Source organism: Rhamphochromis sp. 'chilingali', assembly GCF_963969265.1.
Source record: "Rhamphochromis sp. 'chilingali' genome assembly, chromosome: 1".
NCBI lineage: Eukaryota > Metazoa > Chordata > Actinopteri > Cichliformes > Cichlidae > Rhamphochromis > Rhamphochromis sp. 'chilingali'.
The window spans coordinates 64,388,473-64,409,354 of NC_137929.1; the positions used below are offsets into that span (position 1 = coordinate 64,388,473).

The 20,882-nt window shown below is 44.7% G+C and overlaps 2 protein-coding genes and 1 pseudogene across 3 annotated transcripts; all 3 read left to right on the forward strand.

Moving 5' to 3' along the window:
- Positions 1-7,328: 7,328 nt before the first annotated feature.
- Positions 7,329-9,727, forward strand: LOC308384280 (P2Y purinoceptor 14-like). The gene is made up of 3 exons (XM_080862766.1): positions 7,329-7,745; positions 7,850-8,109; positions 8,726-9,727. The coding sequence occupies exons 1-3, from the start codon at positions 7,641-7,643 to the stop codon at positions 9,318-9,320; spliced, it is 960 nt and encodes a 319-aa protein (XP_080718892.1). The 5' UTR covers positions 7,329-7,640; the 3' UTR covers positions 9,321-9,727.
- A 3,473-nt stretch (positions 9,728-13,200) lies between these two features.
- Positions 13,201-15,166, forward strand: LOC308400465 (P2Y purinoceptor 14-like; annotated as a pseudogene). The gene is made up of 3 exons: positions 13,201-13,305; positions 13,405-13,664; positions 14,549-15,166. The product of its transcript is annotated as a P2Y purinoceptor 14-like (transcript).
- Positions 15,167-17,266: 2,100 nt separating this feature from the next.
- Positions 17,267-18,743, forward strand: LOC308384073 (nuclear factor 7, brain-like; the record flags this gene model as incomplete). Its single annotated transcript, XM_080862403.1, has 1 exon — positions 17,267-18,743. The coding sequence occupies one exon, from the start codon at positions 17,267-17,269 to the stop codon at positions 18,659-18,661; it is 1,395 nt and encodes a 464-aa protein (XP_080718529.1). The 3' UTR covers positions 18,662-18,743.
- Between the last annotated feature and the right edge of the window lie 2,139 nt (positions 18,744-20,882).

Here is a 20,882-nt window from a genome sequence, read left to right on the forward strand (position 1 = left end):
CTGGGATGCTTAGAAGTCATATTGCACTGCTGGAAATAATTTATTTTGATGCATATGCTGCTTTTTTGCAAATCTGCATTATAATATTTATTTTTGTTTTTCCTGCAGTATGTAAAAATGGTGTATTTCAAAAATAAAACTATGAAGACACTCAAAATAAATTTCCTGTGGTGGGAAACTATTTTGTGCAACTTTTTTGTATTTACAGTTTTGAGGGTTAAGCCTCTTAAATTTCTCTAACTAGAAATATATGTTAAAAAAACAAAAACGATTTTCAATTATTTTGCAGTTTATTGCACTTTTTTGCAATTTATGTAATTACTATGCACTTAATGCAGATATTGTCACTGGTGGAGTTGGCTGGTGAGCGACACCCAGCCTCTGGGGAGGCCCTAGAGGGAGCAATTGTCTCAGAGATGTCCAGCTTAAGAGAACCAGCAAACGTTTGTATGAAGCGTGTTCCCTGCTTGTAATGCGGCGGTGAGGATGAAGACTGAATGAATGAGTGAGTAGGCTGCTGAGCTATTGGCGACTGAACTGAGGGCAGAAGAAACAGTCTTTGAAGCAGCGGCCATAGAAAAACCACTATCAGTTTAAGTGGAAACACAGAAAATGGCCCCAGAATAAATCGTCCTTGTTTCTGGCAACGCAGAAACAGTGTCCCTCACTCACCACTGCCGGTGGCTTACATGTCCCGACATCCGGCTGTGGGGTGCTACACCGACGGCGGGAACGTCGCTTTCTTTTCGGAGACGGCTCCGACGGGCCGGGTAATCCCTCGGACGGCGGTTCGGACGGCACGTACTCCGTGGAAGCGAGCGGGCGAGCGGTAGCGGCGGGGGGGTGAAGGTGGAGTTCGTGGAGGATGAAGTTTTTGTACCAGCGGGTGCAGTGAGTCCAATAGCCAGGGATAATCGGAAATAAGCTGTTGTAGCCTGGCTTCCAGAATGTAGAGAAACGTTTCTCCCTCATGCTCTAACCACAGGTTGATTAATTTTGAAGCTGAGTCCATTATGAAATTCCGAAGCTCCGTGGGTGGGGTGACTGCCGCTGGATCCATATCTGGCTGGTCCGTACTGTCACGGCGAGTGAGAAGAGCCATGTGGAAGAAATGAAGGAGGGTCCAAATGCAGGCAGTCGTGAAGGTGTGAAGGTGGTTTATTGAATAAACGGCAAAGGGAAAGTGGCAAACGAAGACAAACTATACTGGAAAACAACTGAACTACAGCGCAGAAACCAGAACATGAAGGACGGCGAGCAGAGGCAGACGATGGTAGACAGCAGGGAACACATGGATGAAACATGGTGGATACACAGACGGAGCAGCAACTACAATGACAGAGGACACGACTTAAATACACACAGAGAAACACAGGGGAATTACACACAGGTGGTGGACACAGCTGGGAATAATCAACAAGACGAGACAGAGGTAAAACTGAACACACTCGCATGAGACGCAGACCTTCACAATAAAACAGGAAACGAGAACACTACACCAAGACGCACACCTGACACTGAGAGACAGACAGACAGAGAATGACACATGGAACCTGAACTAAACTAAACGTGAGATACAACCGAGAACAAATCCTTAAACATGAATAAACAGAAACATAGAATTCTAATCATCATCATCATCATTGTAATAATAATACTCATAGCGCCCAAAACCAAACCAATCATTCAAAAATAAACTAAAAATCGAAACTGACCCAGAACCGTGACAGACATATTATTAAAATTTGGGCTATAATGGTTGTATTGATGTATAGCAACTTGAAATGCTCCCAAAAATGGCACTACAGCATGTAAAAATATAATATAAGCTCTGGCGGACTTGGTTCTATGGTAGGTCTTAAAGGGTTAAGGGCCATCAGTCAAACAATACTGTTTGGTCTGGGTCTAAGCATGTTGTGTGTGATGACTTCTTTTGCTTTGAGGAACAGTTCACACTAGAGTGCGTTTGGTGTCACATTTTATTTGTAGTGTGAACAACCGGACAAAAAAAATCAGATTCGATCAAAAAACCGGAATTAAGCATTATGACCTGCAGTGTGAACGTAGCCTTAGACACCTTTATCCAAAACTCACTGGGTGTAGTCAATCAGTAATTAAACTCAGGTAACCCCTGAAGACTACTGCATTGCCACTGCAAGGTGACAAGTAAATTGGTCGACTGCTTGTCCAGTGAGAGCAGCAAACTCCAGGAAAGACCAATGAATGAATCAATGAGCACAGGAGACCAGTTCAATTATAGCAGAGAGAGGAACCACCAGTAATCAACCTGCAATGTAGTACCTAACACCAGTGCAACAGAACGAGGAAGAGATAATATACAGGGTGACACTGTGAGCTGATCGGCCACAGTAGCAAAATAGCAACAGTAACACTGATGCTGTCTATGTGGGCGTGTGTATGTATTGATTTAACTCTCATATAGATCTTCATGAAGACTGACATCTATGGCACTGACTTTAAATCTCATCCAAAAGCCAGAGGGGCCTCTGCCACTGCTGTGCCAGCAACATCCTGCAAAATGTGTGTTTTAGTAAAAAAAGAGACAGATATAAGGATCAAGATGAAGATGAAGATGGGGCTGGTGTGGGTGGTTTAGATGGCTGACTGATGCAGTTAAAATAGAAGATAATATCAAACTGTTATGGTCTGGAGTCTAGTGACTCCGTGGTTATGTTTGTGTTTATTAATAGTCACAATTTGATCTTGTTTCCTGGTTATTTGTTAACTATTTCCAGTGTTTAGGTGTTCTCTCTGCATCTCTTGTGTTTCTTGTGTTGTGTCTAGTGTCCCTGGTTTGATGTTTGTCCTTATTTTACTTTGACAGTCCTGTGCCCTGCATCAGTGTATTGTTTTGCTTCTTCCTGCTCGTGTCTGATTTGTGTCAGCTGTGTCTCCCTCCCATTTCCTCATTTTCCCTTAGTGTGTCTTTATTATGTGTGTTTACCTCTGTTCTTCGTCTCCATCTGTGTTTCCTTCATGTTTCATGTCTCATTACTTTGTAGTGTTGTGTAAAGCCAATAATAAAGGCTAGCTTTTTTTTTAACATACACCTTCACACCATTTTGTGTGTGCTTGGGTCCTCATTCTCATCATGAGGTCATCTGAGAAAAATGGCATATATCACAACTGATCAGAAAATTACATGCCTGTATTAGAAACATGTTGGCCCTATTTAGCAGGGAAGACAAGCAGGAAATAAGTCAGAGTGCCTGTTAGTGGTGTGATCACTGTGTGTTTCCTGATGTGCAGCAATACTGTTAAACCAGATGGGCATAACTACTCAAGCAGCTTTACTTGCTCACTGAAAACTGCAGAAACAGAGGTGAGTCTTGCTGGTTGATCATCCTTAAATTGTTTGAACTTCTACATATTTCATGCTTAGCTTAAAAGATCACTTTTAGTGACTACTGACACCCGGAATAGAAATACTCTACACAGCTGCATCAGCATTACAAGTGGCCTCTGCCAATGTGCAAAATCTAAGATCTAATAAACTAATATTTGGTATTCCGTGAGGAAATCACAGATGAGAAAAAGCGACTGGTTTCACTTTCCTCTTGTTGGCATGCTTTCTGCTGATCATAAATATTTGGATACAACTTTTGTTTACACTTCTGGGTGAAACACAAATGAAATGCCAGTATGAAACTTTGTCCAACATATGTGACTACTTAACACCTCCTTGCTCCGATTCCGTATGTGAAAGTATCATCTGTATAGACACGCTTTATATATCATCACACAGACTGTGCAGCAATCCCATGTTACAAGCTCTTGTTAAGAAGAACATGTTGTAGACCTGGACATATGCAGACAGGATTATAACCAGTTATATGTTGTTATACATGATACCTTGTAATGCTCAGAGTAAAGAATTGTCTTAGTCCATGTTGAAATGATTGTTACGATTAGACTCGGGAGAGGAAGTGATTCATTTTTGCTTCCATAAATATAAACTGTACATGAAAGATGACATCACTAATGATTTCTATACTTGCATGTTAAGCTCTCAACTTTGCTTTTAATGCTGCAAGACTGTAGGGTGCATCATATAGAAAGCAACCTGAGACAACTGTTGTAAACTGAATTTAGTCAAACTGTCAGCAAACTCCCCAAGAAAGCTCCATGTATTAACATTACTGTCTTAAAAAGAGATGCAGTAGAGCTCAAAAGAATATTTAAAATTAGTTTGACTTTCTCTCCGTGAATCGCTACCTTATCGTGTTGGAGGGGTTTGTGTGTCCCAGGGATCCCAGGGGCTATGTTGTCTGGGGGCTTTTGCCCCCTGGTAGGGTCTCCCATGGCAAATTGGTCCTGGGTGAGGGACCAGACAAAGAGATATTCAGAAGACCCTTATGAAGAGAACATCGAGGGAACAGTTTACCCTGCCCGGGATAGGGTTACCGGGGCCCCGCCCTAGAGCCAGACCCGGGGAGGGTGCCCGAGGGCGAGCGTCTGATGGCCGGGCCTTAGGACAGCCCGAAGAGGAGACATGGGCCCATCCTCCAGCAGGCCCATCACCCGCAGGAGGTGCCATAGGGGTCGGGTGCATTGTGTGCCGGGCGACGGCCAGGAGCGGAGGCCCTGGCGGACTGATCCCCAGCTGCCAAGACTGGCAATAGGGACATGGAATGTCACCTCTCTGGTGGGGAAGGAGCCTGAGTTAGTGCGTGAGGTTGAGAGGTACCGGCTAGATATAGTCGGGCTCACCTCTACGCATGGCTTGGGCTCTGGAACCAGTCTTCTGGCGAAGGGCTTGACTCTGTCTAAGTTTGGAGTTGCCCCTTGTGAGAGGCGGTGGGCTGGGGTGGGTATTCTAATATCCCCTCGGCTTGCAGCCGACACGTTGGGGTTTTTCCCAGTGGATGAGAGGGTTTGTTCCCTGTGCCTTAGGGTCAGGGAATGGGTCCTGACTGTCATCTGCGCTTATGCGCCGAGTGGCAGTTCGGAGTCCCTGGGGGGGGGGGGGGGGGGTGCTGGAAGGTGCTCCACCTGGAGACTCTGTTATCCTGCTGGGAGACTTCAATGCTCACGTGGGTAACGACAGCGAGACCTGGAGGGGCGTGATTGAACGGCCTCCCTGATCTGAACCCGAGCGGTGTTTTGTTATTGGACTTCTTTGCAAATCACAGTTTGGCCATAACGAACACCTTGTTCGAACATAAGAGTGTCCATAAGTGGCACGTGGCACCAGGACTCTCCTAAGCCGCAGGTCAATGATCGATTTTGTAATCGTATCACCAGATCTGCGACCATATGTTCTGGACACTCGGGTAAAGAGAGGGGCTGAGCTGTCAACTGATCACCACCTGGTGGTGAGTTGGATCAGGTGGCGGGGGAGGACGCTGGATGGACCCGGTGCACCTAAACACGTAGTGAGGGTGTGCTGGGAATGTCTAGCAGAGGCCCCAGTCCGCGAGATCTTCAACGCACACCTCCGGCAGAGCTTCAACAGCATTCCGAGGGAGACTGGGGACATTGAGTCCGAATGGACCATGTTCAGCGTCTCCATTGCCGAAGCTGCTGCATTGAGCTGCGGCCGCAAGGTGGTTGGTGCCTGCCGTGGTAGTAATCCCCGGACCAAATGGTGGACACCAGAGGTGAAGGGAGCCACCAGGCTGAAGAAGGAGACCTATCGGGCTTGGTTAGCCTGTGGGACTCCGGAGGCAGCCGACAGGTATTAACAGGCCAAGCGGAATGTGGCTCGGGCAGTGGCTGAAGCAAAAACTCGGATGTGGGAGGAGTTCAGAGAGGCCATGGAAAAAGACTTTCGGACTGCCTCAAAGAGATTCTGGCAAACCATCAGGCATCTCAGGAGGGGATAGCCATGCTCTACCTGCACTGTGTATAGTGCTGGCGGAGCGCTGCTGACGTTGACTGAGAAAATTGTCAGGCGGTGGAAGGAATACTTCGAGGACCTTCTTAATCCCACTGACGCGTCTTCCGAGGAGGAAGAAGAGTCTGGGGATGAGGGGAATGACCCGCCAATTTCCAGGGCGAGGTCACTGAGGCAGTTAAACAACTCCTTGGTGGCAGAGCCCCTGGTGTTGATGAGGTCTGCTCCGAGTTCCTGAAGGCTCTGGACGTTGTAGGGCTGTCCTGGTTGACACGTCTCTACAATGTTGCGTGGAGATCAGGGGCAGTACCCCTGGACTGGCAGACCGGGGTGTTGGTCCCCATCTTTAAGAAGGGAGACCGGAGGGTGTGTTCCAACTACAGGGGGATCACACTCCTCAGCCTCCCTGGAAAAGTCTATGCCAGGGTGCTGGAAAGGAGAGTTCGTCCGCTAGTCAAACCTCGGATACAGGAGGAACAATGCGGTTTTCGTCCTGGTCGCGGAACACTGGACCAGCTCTTTATCCTCTTCAGGATACTTGAGGGTGCATGGGAGTTTGCCCAACCAGTCTACATGTGTTTTGTGGACTTGGAGAAGGCATCCGACCGTGTCCTTCGAGGTGTCCTGTGGGAGGTGTTGCGGGAGAATGTGGTGTCTGGCCCATTGCTACGGGCCATTCGATCCCTATACAACCGTTGCAAGAGCTTGGTTTGCATTGCCGGCAATAAGTCGGACTCATTCCCGGTGGGTGATGGGCTCCGCCAGGGCTGCCCTTTGTCACCGGTTCTGTTCATAATTTTTATGGACAGGATTTCTAGGCGCAGCCATGTGGCGGAGGGCTTTCACTTAGGTGGCCTCAGAATCTCATCTCTGCTTTTTGCGGATGATGTGGTTCTGTTGGCTTCATCGGGTGAAGGCCTCCAGCTCGCACTGGAATGCTTTGCAGCCAAGTGTGAAGCAGCGGGAATGAGGTCAGAAACTCCAAATCTGAGGCCATGGTTCTCAGCCGGAAAAGGGTGGAGTACCCACTCCGGGTCGGGGATGAGTTCCTGCCCCAAGTGGAGGAGTTCAAGTATCTCGGGGTCTTGTTCGCGAGTGATGGGAGAAGGGAGCCGGAGATCGACAGACGGGTTGGTGCTGCGGCTGCAGTGATGCGAACGCTGCACTCATCCGTCATGGTGAAGAGGGAGCTGAGTGTAAAAGCGAAGCCCTCAATTTACCGGTCGATCTACATCCCTACCTTCAACTATGGCCACGAGCTGTGGGTAGTGACCGAAAGAACGAGATCGCGGATATAAGTGGCAGAAATGAGCTTCCTCCGAAGGATGGCCGGCCTCTCCCTTAGAGATAGGGTGAGAAGTTCGGCCATCCGGGAGGGGCTCAGAGTAGAGCCGCTGCTCTTCCACATCAAAAAGAGTCAGCTGAGGTTGTTCGGGCATCTGACAAGGATGCCTCCTGGGCGCCTCCTGGGTGAGGTGTTCCGGGCATGTCCCACCGGGAGGAGGCCCTGGAGCAGACCCAGGACACACTGGAGAGATTATATCTCTCGGCTGGCCTGGGAACGCCTTGGTGTTCCCCCGGCTAAGCTGGAGGAGGTGGCTGGGGAGAGGGAGGTCTGGGCTTCTCTGCTTAGGCTGCTCCCCCCGCGACCCGGCCGGATAAAGCGGATAAAGATGGATGGATGGATAGTTTGACTTTGTTTTGTTTAACAATAAAATTAGACTATGATGGTAAAGCCATTCAAAGAGAGAATAAAGTGGATTTGTTTTTCAGCTGAAGAAGCATGGCTGACTCAACAAATGGGACTTCATCTTTCAACCAGACCTGTGATCCAGTTGTCCCATCACTCAACACTTTCTTTGTACTGGTCTACAGTCTGGTGTTTCTGGTAAGTTTCTAATCTTCAGTGCTGTATTAGAAATTGCTTTAAGTTTCTCAAAGCACTGTATGTACCAAGGTTCTCATCTCCTCACCCTCTCTCTGTCTCTTCAGGTAGGTTTACTCCTCAATGGCTTCATCCTAAAGTTTTACATTGGTCAAGCTCAGCAGCAGGCGTCAAACAGTTTGATGGTCTACCTGAAGAACCTGACAGCTGCTGACTTCCTGCTCTGCCTCTCTCTGCCACTGCGCATTGCCCACTATGGTAGCAAGTCATTCATCATTCAAAAGGTCTACTGCAGCTTTGGAGCTTCTGCCTTCTACATGAACATGTATGCCAGCATCATATTCATGTGTTATATCGCTGCCAACAGGTGAGGAACCTTTACATATTTCCCACTACAGTTCATGACAGTGTTAATGGCTAAAACCCCTGCATTGCTGATCAAGGTGTAGACATATCATTTTATATTTCCCACTCGGTCCTCAGCTTCCCCCACTGTCTCCGACAGTTTTTATGTCATCCTTTATCTTATCGAGTTTGCCGCCCAGTTCCTGCTGTAGCGTGTTGTCTTCTCTCAGCCTTTCGTTATCTTGTTTCATTTCTGATTTCGATGACTCGATAGCTTTTAATAGCTCTCCAGCCGAGTCGCTAATTATACTGTTGGGGCTCGTGCAAGCTTGTCCTGTTGCATTGTTAGTATTTGTTTTTGCGGCTTTGTCCTGTCCCCTTGGCATTTTGGCCTCCTTTTGCCTTATTCCTCACCAACTACGTTCGCCTTACTCAGTTGAGTTGTCTGTTAACGAGTTTTCAGTGTTTTCTATTCCTGATTGTAAGGAGCAGCCACCAAACACGTCCACTCACTGCGCCATGACACCCGGAAACAGTGTAGACATATCATTTTAACTTGATAATGACCTTTGCGAATGTGGTACCACTGTGACTGCTTCGTGAAGTTATCTACTGTCTCCTTTGTCTTCTCTCTTCAGGTATCTTAAAATCGTCCATCCTTCAGGAACTCATGTCCTGCAGTCAGTGCGAACTGCGCACATCATCTCCATGGTCACTTGGGTTTGTCTCCTGGCTCCATCAGTTACTTATAGCATCCTCTTTTTCATCACCCAGAAACCCCTGACTTTTACCCCAAGCCGTTGTTGGCCCCTCTTCAGTGCATCAATCAGCCTATTCTTCAAAATCCTCCACACCATCTGTGCCATCATCTTCCTCTTGGTCTTCATATCCCTGGTCTTCTTCTACCACGGCATCTCCCGCAGGGTGTTGCAGGCACAGCAGAGGCAGCTGGCCTCCTCCAATGCTGAGAAGCTGGTGAAGTCTCGCAGGAACATGTTGGTGCTGGTCAGCATCTTCTGTGTTTGTTTTGTGCCCTATAATCTGGTTCGTCTTCCTGTCACTTTTCTGTGGACCAGTTGCTCTGCGGGTCCAGTATTGTTCTACTTGGAGGAGGTGGCCACCATGGTGTCAGTTTTCAACATCTGTCTGGACCCTCTTGTTTACTTTTTCCTCTGTAAGTCTTTTTGGGATCAGATGAGCCAGAGGATTGTATCAGTGGGGACCAACATCTAACAAGCAACCAAGAATAGCAAGAGCAGGAGCAAGAGAGCAAGTGGACATTGTTATAGCAAAAAGTTAAATCAATGAGCTTTAAGGAAAAGTTTGACATTTTAGTTCAGTGAAACCAGTGTCATGGATCCCAAGTCCTCATGAACCACAGGAGTTTGTACTGAGCTCAGAGATCAATAGAAGGCTGATCTCAGCACAAACCCACTCCCACACAAACAACATCAGTGTTCATGTGTCAGCTTTTGTCTATTCAGTCTTTAGGGTGTTCTCATATCCTGCTGATGTAACACAAAATCAAAAATCATTTTTTGTCCTCATGGGACAGTTAATATCTGTATAAAACTCTTTAACTTCACTTTATTAGTTACATAGACAGGGCAACAGTAGCACATTAGAGTATCTATTTATATTTTTGTATGATGTGCACGTATAACCACAGCAGCTACTTCCTGCTCCTGCTACAGCAAGATTTCTCATCACAGAGCTAATAATAAAGTGTATCTAGTGTTACAAAGTGTGTGTCTGTTTGGTACCTTGTGTTTTAATATCTGTTGTTATTTATGAACAGGAAAGATGATCACAGAGCTGCAGGAACCTGGTGACACTTACTAACATTTAGTTTTTTTAAATAATGCTTCATGGGGCATGTGTGCTGTATTATCTCAGCCAGGGTTTTATTCACATAAATAAACAAAGCAAAACAAAATTAAAACTCATCTGAAAAATATCAGCTAAAATAAATACAGTGGCTGAAGCAGCCCAACACAGAAATGACCAGAAATCACACTGCATGTATCTAATAACATGAGCTGGTGTATTTTAGTGTTGACATGTACTGACTTTTTCTGTGGATCATATTTAGGCTACTTTGTGGTATCACTCCACTAAATTCTCACGCTCTTTATCATCATACGATCTGTAACGACATTTAGTGTGAGCTCAGGAAGTGGTTTGAAAATCTAAGACCTCGGAGCGTCATGAAGGAGGCCAGAGTTCTCATTCTTCCTGTGGTTTGCAGCTTTTTTCTGATTGGCTGCTGTTTAAGTGAAGAGCTTTTCGAAATGCTGATTAATATTATTTTTAGATTTGGTCTGTAATATCTTTGGCCTTACACTTTAACACAAAACCAGACATATGCATTTGTTACCTTTTGAAAAAATAGTATGTGAGTGTGTGACCGATGCTTATGAAAATCCACATACCCACCCATTCATTGATTTGTTCCTCCAACATTAAACACGTGTTAGGTAAACTGACACAGATGGATTACGTGGCAGAAACACACACGGACACAAAATAGTTTGTGATGCCAATTTATATATACGATTAGGGAATATTTACAAGGGAAGGGCTATATACAGTGATAAATAAAAATGTGCCAGGAGATTCACACCGAGGATATGAGGCGGAGCCGAGGTATGCAGGTAGACAGGTGACGCACCGGAGCTACCTGACAACAAGGAACAAAACAGAGTTTATGGCGTACCGTTGATAGCCGAACGTTAAACACAAGTGGACAGAGAGAGTTGGAGAGCTTACTTGACACACAAACCACAGCTGCTGCAGTAACTGCAGCCTGATGGAACGTAGCACTCCGTCGCGGATCCACAATAGCCAACACAAAATCCTAGGTAGGCGGGCAGGCAATGGAACAGGCACTTGTGACAGCGACAATACTCCGACACCAGACGTCCGTGACTCCACTCCCTAAAAGCGCTCACTGATGACGTCCGATGCATCGCAGGTGTGTTGAAATGCCATCAAGCCCCGCCTCGCCTACCTATAACAAAAGGGAAAACAAAACCCAAACAACAACAATAAACCTACCCACCACCTCCTAACAACACGTCCATTAACCAGATGTGAGCTGAGGAGTCATAGGATGAGTTCTGAAGATAAATGGATCATCTCAGCTAAACTGGCAAAGTGGTTGTCTTGGTGTACTTCCTGCAACCGTCTGAGATCTCCGCTCATCTTCCCTCCTTATAAGATAAGATAAGATAAGCTAAGATAAAACTTTATTAATCCCTCGGGTGGGTTCCTCTGGGAAATTCGGTTTCCAAAAGCACAGCACCGACAGAAGTTACAGAGTTACAGAATATTATATATATTAAACACACACATATATAAATGCAGAGACATATATAAATAAAATATACGAAGGGGATAAATAGAATAAATAGGAATAAAAATAAAAATACAAGTGAATTGCACATTTCAAGTATTGAGGTCTATTGCACCGTTGACTATTAACAAAAGTATTGCACAGTGAAGTGAAGAGGCACTACAGCTTAGTTGTTCCCCCCTCCTATGTCCTCCTGTCTCCCCTCCCTCTCCCCTCCAGAGAGGAGTTAAACAGTCTGATGGCATGTGGGACAAAGGAGTTTTTAAGTCTGTTAGTTCTTGTCTTGGAGAGAAGCAACCTGTCAGTGAACAGACTCTTCTGGTTGTTAATGGCCGTGTGCAGAGGATGCCTGGCATTGTTCATAATGTCCAGCTGTTTTTTTAGTGTCCTTTTCTCTGCCACTGACACCAGAGTGTCCAGCTTCATGCCGACCACAGAGCCAGCCTTCCTGATCAGTTTCTCCAGCCTGGATGAGTCCTTCTTTGTTTCTTATTTACGAAACAGTCTGCACCACCTATAGAAACATAGAGAAAACCTGGACTGGAACACTGGTCTGACTCGAGTCAACACTCTACTGAGTAAAAGAGAAAAGAAGAAGAGAAATGGCTTCATGTTTTGTGTTAGGAGAACGTGGTTAGATGAGTTTAAGTGAAGAATTGGACAATAAATAGAATGAATAAATAAAGAAGTAAAATAAATAAATAAAAAAGAATCAAGTCATATATGTCAGTAGCTGCCTGGTTAAGATAAGATGACCTTTATTAGTCCCACAGGTCGGAAATTTGTTTTGTTACAGCAAAAGTGCAAAGTTATGTAGCAGAAATTAGAAAACACTGGAATGCAATAAAATACAATAGAATAAAATAAAATACTATATACAATACAATAAAATAGAAATACAAATACTATATACAACTGAGTAAGAAAATACAAAAATACAACTTCGTCAGAAGAAGAATTGCACATATAGCAGTCTTATTGCACGTGTGAGGGTTTGATCAGCTGCGAAAGTCTTTGTTGTGGAGTCTGACAGCAGTGGGGAGTAAAGACCTGCAAAATCTCTCCGTCCCACACCGTGGCTGCCACAGTCTCCCACTGAAGGAGCTGCTCAGTGCTGTCAGAGTCTGCTGCATGGGGTGGGAGATGTTGTCCAACAGGGATGACATCTTAGCCACCGTTCTCCTGTCACTCACCACCTCCACTGGGTCCAGAGGGCATCCTAGAACAGAGCTGGCCCTTCTGATCAGCCTGTTCAGTCTCTTCCTGTCCCCAGCAGAGATGCTGCCGCCCCAGCAGACCATAGAAGATGGCTGAGGCCACCACAGAGTCATAGAAGGTCTTCAGGAGTGGGCCCTCTACTCCGAACGACCTGAGTCTCCGCAGCAGGTACAGCCTGCTCTGCCCTTTCCTGTAGAGGACGTCTGAGTTATGAGTCCAGTCCATTCACTGTTTTCTTTATTTCTTCCCCATCAAAATACTTGGATATGACTTAATGTAAAATACAAATGTTTCCTTGATTTTCAGTGTGAGGCATGAAGATCTGAACCAGTGTGAAACTTGGTGCATTATATGTGACAGCTTAACACCTTGCTCACATTCAGATATCATCACATTTGGCACACTTCCATGTTACAATCTCTTTGTAAAACAACATGAGGAAGTGAATCCTTGGTCTTTGACTAACAGTAGACTCTATCGAGCCAGATACTTTGAAAGACGGATCTCAATGAAAAGGATTAATTTTTCAGCTTCAGGAACATGGTTGACCCAAAAAACATGACTTCGCCTTTGAACGAGACCTGTGATCCTGTCGGCACATCGGTCAACCCTTTCTTTATGCTGGTCTACAGCCTGTTGTTTCTGGTAAGTTTCAAATCTTCAGATTGTGGACTGTTATTAATTTGACAAAAGATCTTTGTGCATGTGCTACATTCCTGTTCGCCATGCTCCGTGTCTGTTCAGGTAGGTTTACTCCTCAATGGCTTGATCCTGAAGTTTTACTTTTGTGGAGCTCAGCAGCAGGCATCAAGCAGCTTGATGGTCTACATGAAGAACCTGACAGCTGCTGACTTCCTGCTCTGCCTCTCTCTGCCACTGCGCATCGCCCACTATGGTAGCACATCAGTCATCGTTTGGCAGCTCTACTGCAGCTTTGGAGCTTCTGCCCTCTTCCTCAACATGTACGCCAGCATCTTATTCATGTGTTATGTAGCTGCCAACAGGTGAGGAGCCTTTACTGCTAATGATTACAAAAAGTGTTAATGACCACAAACGCTGTGTCCCTGACTAAATTATCAATGTGTGTGCACTGTTGCACCCAATGTGACCCTGTGTCCTGTATTGAGATTCACTGCCCGTTAAACTCTCTCTTGCATCACTTCCTCCAAGGAACAGACACATGTTGTATTTGGACAGGATTTAATGCAAAAAAGTGTGAAACTCAAATGACACAAAATACAGAAATGTCACATAAACTCAAGCTTAGATTTGAATTCTTTCTATTGACATATAAAACACATCATACATTTCAAATCACTTTAATAATATCATATACCCTGTCTGATAATTGAACACAGGTAAGAAACTTACTCATATTGCCACTCAAAGGGATTTAATACAGTGGACGGCTTTAGATTGGAAGGAACAACCATGTCCTGCTTCACTCATGAGCAACTTCCTGTCACACTTCTAATAACTAACAGTTCCTGAAAGCAGCAACTCAGTGGTATTAGTTTCAGTATGGTAATCTCAGGCACTCTGTTGCAGCACCCCCGTGAGGATGAAGGTTGGCTGAGAAAACAGACAGTGAGTGTGATGGAGTTCAACAGAAAACAAGCATTTATTCAGGCCATTTTTAAAATACTGTTTGTTTTTGTTTTTTTTAGTGTTTTCTATTTTTTTTTTTTTTTTGTCTGTGTTATTTGCCAAGATTACTTTAATGATCCTAATATCACCGGAAAAGCACAGAGTTGATACTGTCAGGAACAGTTGGAATTTTTTCAATCGTGCCAATGGTTGAAAGTTGTGGTAATTTGACCTAAAATGACAGATTTGGCTCCACTGTGACTGATTAGTTGAAGTTGGATGCTTTGTCTTCTCTCTTCAGGTATCTGAAGATCGTCCGACCTTCAGGAACTCATGTCCTGCAGTCAGTACGAACTGCCAACATTGTCTCCGTGGTCACCTGGATTTGTCTCCTGGCTCCATCAGTTACTTACGGCATCATGTTTTTAATCACCCAGAAACCTCTGACCTCTATCCCCAACCACTGTGGGCTCCTGTTTAGTGCATCAGTTAGTCTGATGCTTAAAATCATGCACACCTTCTCTGCTATCATCTTCCTGTTGGTGTCCATATCCCTGGTCTTCTTCTACTACAGCACCTCTCGCAGGGTGTTGCAGGCACAGCAGAGGCAGCTGGCCTCCTCTGGCTCTGAGAAGCTGGTGAAGTCTCGCAGGAACATGTTGGTGCTGGTCAGCATCTTCTGTGTTTGTTTTGTGCCCCATCACCTGTTTCGAGTTCTATTTGTTTTTCTTTTGAACAGCTGCTCTGTGGATCCAGTGTTGTACTACCTGAAGGAGGCAGCCACCATGGTGTCAGTTTTCAACGTCTGTCTGGACCCTCTGGTTTACTTTTTCCTCTGTAAGACTTTTTGGGCCCAGGTGAGAAAGGCGTCCAGGAGGACCAACATCCAACAAGCAAACACAGAGAGTCAGAGCACTGAGGAGAAACTGAGCATCATTAAGAGCAGCAAGTCAAACCAGTGAGCTGTAAGGAAAAAAAATCAAGTCGTCACAAAGGCAGGACTAGATGTTATTCAGTTTTTCTTTTTGTTTTAAGGATCACAAAAAGAAAAACTGTAGCACAGGAGTTTCTGCTGAGCTGCAGTAAAAGGCTGAATCAGCCAAATTCCACCTATTAGTACAACATGTGATTTAACATGAATAAACTGAACCAGTCTATGATAAACATCATACAAACAATGCATGGTGTCAACACAGTACCCCATAAAAGCCAAAGCTGGCCACTTTGAGTTTCCCTCTACCAGGTGTCTGTTTCTGTAAAAAAATATTTTTGTACACACTATATTTTAACACATTTTGCTGATATAAAGACTTGGCAAGAAGTAAGGAATAAAGTAGAAATGTGACAATTAAATATTTTCTGAGTTTTTACTTTTTACCCCTCAGTCACCTCAAACACACCAGCATTCATCTACAGGCAGTCCGATCATTGTTTATCTCATAATACCAGGTGAAACATTCACAGCTATTTATGAATGAATCTATAAATGTGTTTTACGTGTGAAATGAAAATAATAAACCTAACAAAGGATTATGTACGTTAAATCTGCGCACTTTCAGATCGTGAATCAGTTTGGAAAACACTGTGTGATGGCCACAACATGAAGCGATTTTATTGTTGAATTATCAGTGATACTTTCACGTGTTTTTGTTGAGAAATGTTAACGATGTCATTAAAAGAAAGCATTAAATAAGGGAGAAAAACCCGTTGGCGGAGAGGGTCCCCGGTTCTCCAGTTAGATTGTGCTTCACAGCGTCATGTTTCGCCGTGACGGGGTTATTATTGGAGTAAATGGATGGCTGGAGCCTCTGCTCGAAGCGTCTCTGATCGCCGCGAGCGGGTTCATATTGGAATGAATTGACAACCCACAGCGTCACATAAAAACGTGGAAGGGTACCTTAGGCGTCAGCATGAGAAGTTAAGGGACGTGACAAATCGTCATTATTTTACGCGTCGGGAGTGAGAACGGGTTGGCTGATCCTCATTCCCGCTGCTTCACACTCGGCTGCGAACCGTTCCACTGCGAGCTGGAGGCCCTCACCCGATGAAGCCAACAGAACCACATCATCCGCAAAAATCAGAGATGAGATTCTGAGGCCACCAAAGTGAAAGCCCTCCGCCACTTGGCTGCGCCTAGAAATCCTGTCCATAAAAATTATGAACAGAACCAGAGAAAAAGAGCAGCTAGTCGAACCTCGGATATAAAAATTTCTGAATCTAAATATTGTACTTTGGTAGAATTAAAAAATAAGTGTTATGTTCCGAAATCCTCCATTATGTCTAAGATTTGGAAAAACAGCAAAATCAAAATCAGGGCTAAAATGAAGAAATCCATCCTAAAATCATACAGAATGTCTCATCACTCACAAAACTTTAATACTGTACTTATTTGTGACCTGAGGTAAAGGGTGTTTTGACTGGCCCTTACTGAGGTTAGCAGTGTGTTTTACCCAGAATTGGTGAGTCAGGTGCACTGATGATTACTGATAAATAAATTAAATCTTTTAGTTATGTGAGAAATCTGATAGTTTTGCTTCAAAGTCTAAATAGATTCTGCAAAAGTAATTAAAATTAAGAGTAATGTTGTGACATGTGCAGCTGGAATGGAGGAAAACCTGTTTTATAGCTTTTGAGCTGCTGGCAGGATGAAAGTCTAACTCTGGAATGAAGCACACCTAGGCTACAGGTAAAGCAACATTGTTCTCCTCCCCTCACATCACTTACATGCAACAAAAACAGGAAACAAGATGTTTTTCTTCTTCAGTAAAGAGAGACGCACAGACGATCAGACTGAGCTCAGACCAAACTAGCAGCTTCCTCTGAGTGAGTCCAGCTACAGGAGAGAAAAGTGGAAAACTCCAACACTGCTGCTTCAAGCTGCTGACGCTCCACACACTGAATGTGAGTTTGAGCAAAAACACGACTCAAAGGAAGTTTCAGTGAAGGTGGTAGAGGAGGGAGGGGAGCCAGGACTGACTGTACTTCCTGTCTGCTGTTTTCAGCTTCACTCACAGACTCAATGGCTTCCAGATCAGAGGATGATCTCTGCTGTCCTGTCTGTCAGGAGGTCGTCACAGATCCTGTTCTTCTGTCATGTAGCCACAGCTTCTGTAAAGACTGTCTGAAGAGACGGTGGAGAGAGAGACCAACACATGAGTGTCCAGTTTGTAAGAGAAGATCTTCAAAGGATGAACCACCTTTAAGTCTGGCTTTAAAGAACCTGTGTGAGTCGTTCTTACAGGAGAGAGATCAGAGAGCTTCAGAGGCTCTCTGCAGTCTGCACTCTGAGAAACTCAAACTCTTCTGTCTGGACCATCAGCAGCCAGTGTGTGTCGTCTGCAGAGACTCAGAAAAACACACCAATCACAGATTCAGACCCATCGATGAAGCTGCACAACAACACAAGAAGGAACTTCAGGAAACTCTGGAGCCCTTAAAGAAGAAGTTAAAGGTTTGCAAACGAGTTCAAGTGAAGTTTGATCAAACAGCAGAACACATTAAGGTCCAGGCCCGACACACAGAGAGGCAGATTAAGGAGCAGTTTAAGAAGCTTCACCAGTTTCTAGCAGAGGAAGAGGAGGCCAGGCTGGCTGCACTGAGGGAGGAAGAGGAGCAGAAGAGTGGGATGATGAAGGAGAAGATGGAGGCTCTGAGCAGAGAGATAGCAGCTCTTTCAGACACAGTCAGAGCCACAGAGGAAGAGCTGAGAGCTGAAGACGTCTCATTCCTGCACAACTACAAGGCTGCAGTGGAAAGAGTCCAGCGCTGCCCCCTGCTGGATGATCCACAGCTGCCCTCAGGAGCTCTGATAGACCAGGCCAAACACCTGGGCAACCTGACCTTCAACATCTGGAACAAGATGAAGGACATGGTCTCCTACACTCCTCTCATCCTGGATCCAAACACTGCTTATCCAAAACTCATCCTGTCTGAAGATCTGACCAGTGTGAGACGAGGAGGAGAGAGGCAGCAGCTTCCTGATAATCCAGAGAGGTTTGATTATTACGGCTCTGTCCTGGGCTCTGAGGGCTTTAACTCAGGGACTCACAGCTGGGATGTTGAAGTTGGAGACAGTACACGGTGGGGACTCGGTGTGTTAACAGAGTCTGTGCAGAGGAAGGGATACATAGAGTCTGGATTATGGAGAATATTGTTATATAAAGGTAAATACTCAGCACTCTCACCATCAGCAGAATCTGATCTCTCATTCCAGAAGAAGCTCCAGAGGATCCGAGTGAATCTGGACTGGAACAGAGGAAAGCTGTCGTTCTCTGATCCTGATACTAACACACACATACACACCTTCACACACACTTTCACTCACAGGATGTTTCCATACATTAACACTGTTGATGCTGTTAAACTGAAGGTGTGTCCGTTGAAGGTGTCAGTGTCAGTGCAGCAGATGAGTTGAGGATGATGATGTTTCTAATGTTGTTTCCTGTCAGTGAGTTGAAGCTGTTAAACTGCAGCTGTCCTCCTGCTGCCTCGTTGTTCCAAAGCTCTTTGTTTCTCTTTTAGTTTCACTGTTTCTTTCTGTTTCTGCTGTCCACCTTTTCACATGGAAAATCATTTCACTGTTTCTCACTGAATGACTCCCCAAACTAGATTTGAAATTCTATCAAGTTTCTAATCATTACAAGTGATTCATGTTTCTATTTGATGTGTAAATGGAGATGATTTAGTTTGCTGGGATATGGACTGACATGTGTTGAATGGGAGGAGCAGTTTGTTGTTGTCTTCTTGTCTGTTTATGACAACAATAAATATGTTGTTGAAACAATGATTCATGTTTAACTCCATATATGAAATGTTTCTGATCTTTGAATTCTGTTTGATTAAAGACTTTCTTCATGACACAAATGAGATTTCAGTGTATTAATAGAACTAAATAAGCTCAGAGTTGAAAGGCTGGAGTATTATGTACGTGCTTCACTGTCAGGATCTTCAGGGGGATTCAAAGGGAAACATCAAACTGCTGTAATGAGATAAACTAGTTGGGCTGAACACACTTATCTGTAGTTTGTCTCCATCCAGGATCATCAGAATATAATGAACATGTGTGAAGAGCCACAAAATGCTGCTGCCCTCTCAGCATGATGAGCTCCAGCCTTTGTTAGCAGGACAACAGGAAACATGAGAAAACTTTCAGAGACAGTAACCAACTGTGGCCACAAGATGGCAGCAGCTGATCTGAGATCCTTTATTGGACAGAACGACTCTGCTCTGTGACGTCATCAGAGAGACGGCCTTCACTCTGATAGATCTGACGTCATGTCTGCACTGCGATGATGAAAGCTGATAAACACATTGTTATTGGTCCATGAAATCACCTCTGTCCTCTCAAGTGTAGCTGTTTACAGAGCTGAAGAAGTCCTTCATCATCAAAACAGACAAACATGTATTTCCTGTATTAAGTGACGTCATCCTCACTCTGACCTCTTACATACATTCTGTTCAGTTTTCCTGCTGTAAGAAATAAACTGTGTGAAAATAGAAATGCAGGGAAACATCCATTAAGTGAACAAAGTCCAAAGAAATAAACTTGGACTGTTTTTTGAAGCCTAAATAAAATGTGAATAAACTTTATAGATACATTTGAAACCAGCTACTCTGTGACTTTACACACTCACACAGTAACAGAGCTGATTCCTGATTGGAGCAGCACAGAGTTAGACTTCTTTTCTGGCTGTGGATTGGTTCGTCAGGATTTCCCCCTTTACAGGTTTAAAAACAATCTCTGTTTCTACATTTTTTGACCTCCTTCTTGTGTCTAAAGGTGAAGCAGCACCAGCCTCCTCTGATCCTCATGTTGTAGCTCTGTGTGTCCAGCAGGGGGCAGAACACCTCCAAACTGTGCCAGCAGCTCTCACTGTGAGCTCAGACGTTTGTGGACACTCAGTTTGTTTGAACATAGTAAATAATCAGAGCTTCTCAGACTGTTTATGGGGACACCACCTGCCCGAGGGTGTACTGTGTCAGAGAGGTGGTGTATGGTGCTGGGTGTAGTCTCTCTGCTGGTTCACAGTTTTTACTGAGGAGCTGTGTTCATGTCAGGAAGGTTTCGTCTGATCACTGTGGTGCAGTTTGGTTTACTCTGTTTCTGAGTGTTTGTAGGATCAGTCTCTGCAGGTCACCTGATACCTGGCAGTGAAGTGTTTATGAATCAGCTCCGTCAGATTTAATCCAACAGAATAACATGTAAAACACTCCAGGGCTTTTACTCTGAAACTTTCTCCAGAGCTGTCTGGAGTTTTCTTACATTAAAATATTCTGGGATTACCAGACTGTCCACATCATGTGTCCTACCAAAACTTTCATCCACAAATATACCCTGACATTAAACCCAAATAGATGTGAGAGCGAGTCATTAGTATCAGTACTGTGTGTGTGTGTGTGTGTGTGTGTGTGTGTGTGTGTGTGTGTGTGTGTGTGTGTGTGTGTGTGTGTGTGTGTGTGTGTGTGAGATATTCAGGTAACTTACTGGGTTACTGCACATGCTCACACCTTTTCAGCACAACAGGTGCAGTTTGGTGTTTTACTGCCTCCTGCTGGAACAATGATGGCAGCTCTCAAGACTTTATTGGTTATTGTCATTTCGTGTTACACAGCCTGAAACGAAATACTGTTCCTCA

Excerpts from the sequence above, each read along its gene's own strand:
- LOC308384280 (XM_080862766.1), top strand. The coding sequence starts at position 7,641 with ATGGCTGACTCAACAAATGGGACTTCATCTTTCAACCAGACCTGTGAT. Across the intron at positions 7,746-7,849 it reads TCTACAGTCTGGTGTTTCTG|GTAGGTTTACTCCTCAATGG; the intron begins GTAAGTTTCTAA and ends CTGTCTCTTCAG. Across the intron at positions 8,110-8,725 it reads TGTTATATCGCTGCCAACAG|GTATCTTAAAATCGTCCATC; the intron begins GTGAGGAACCTT and ends TTCTCTCTTCAG.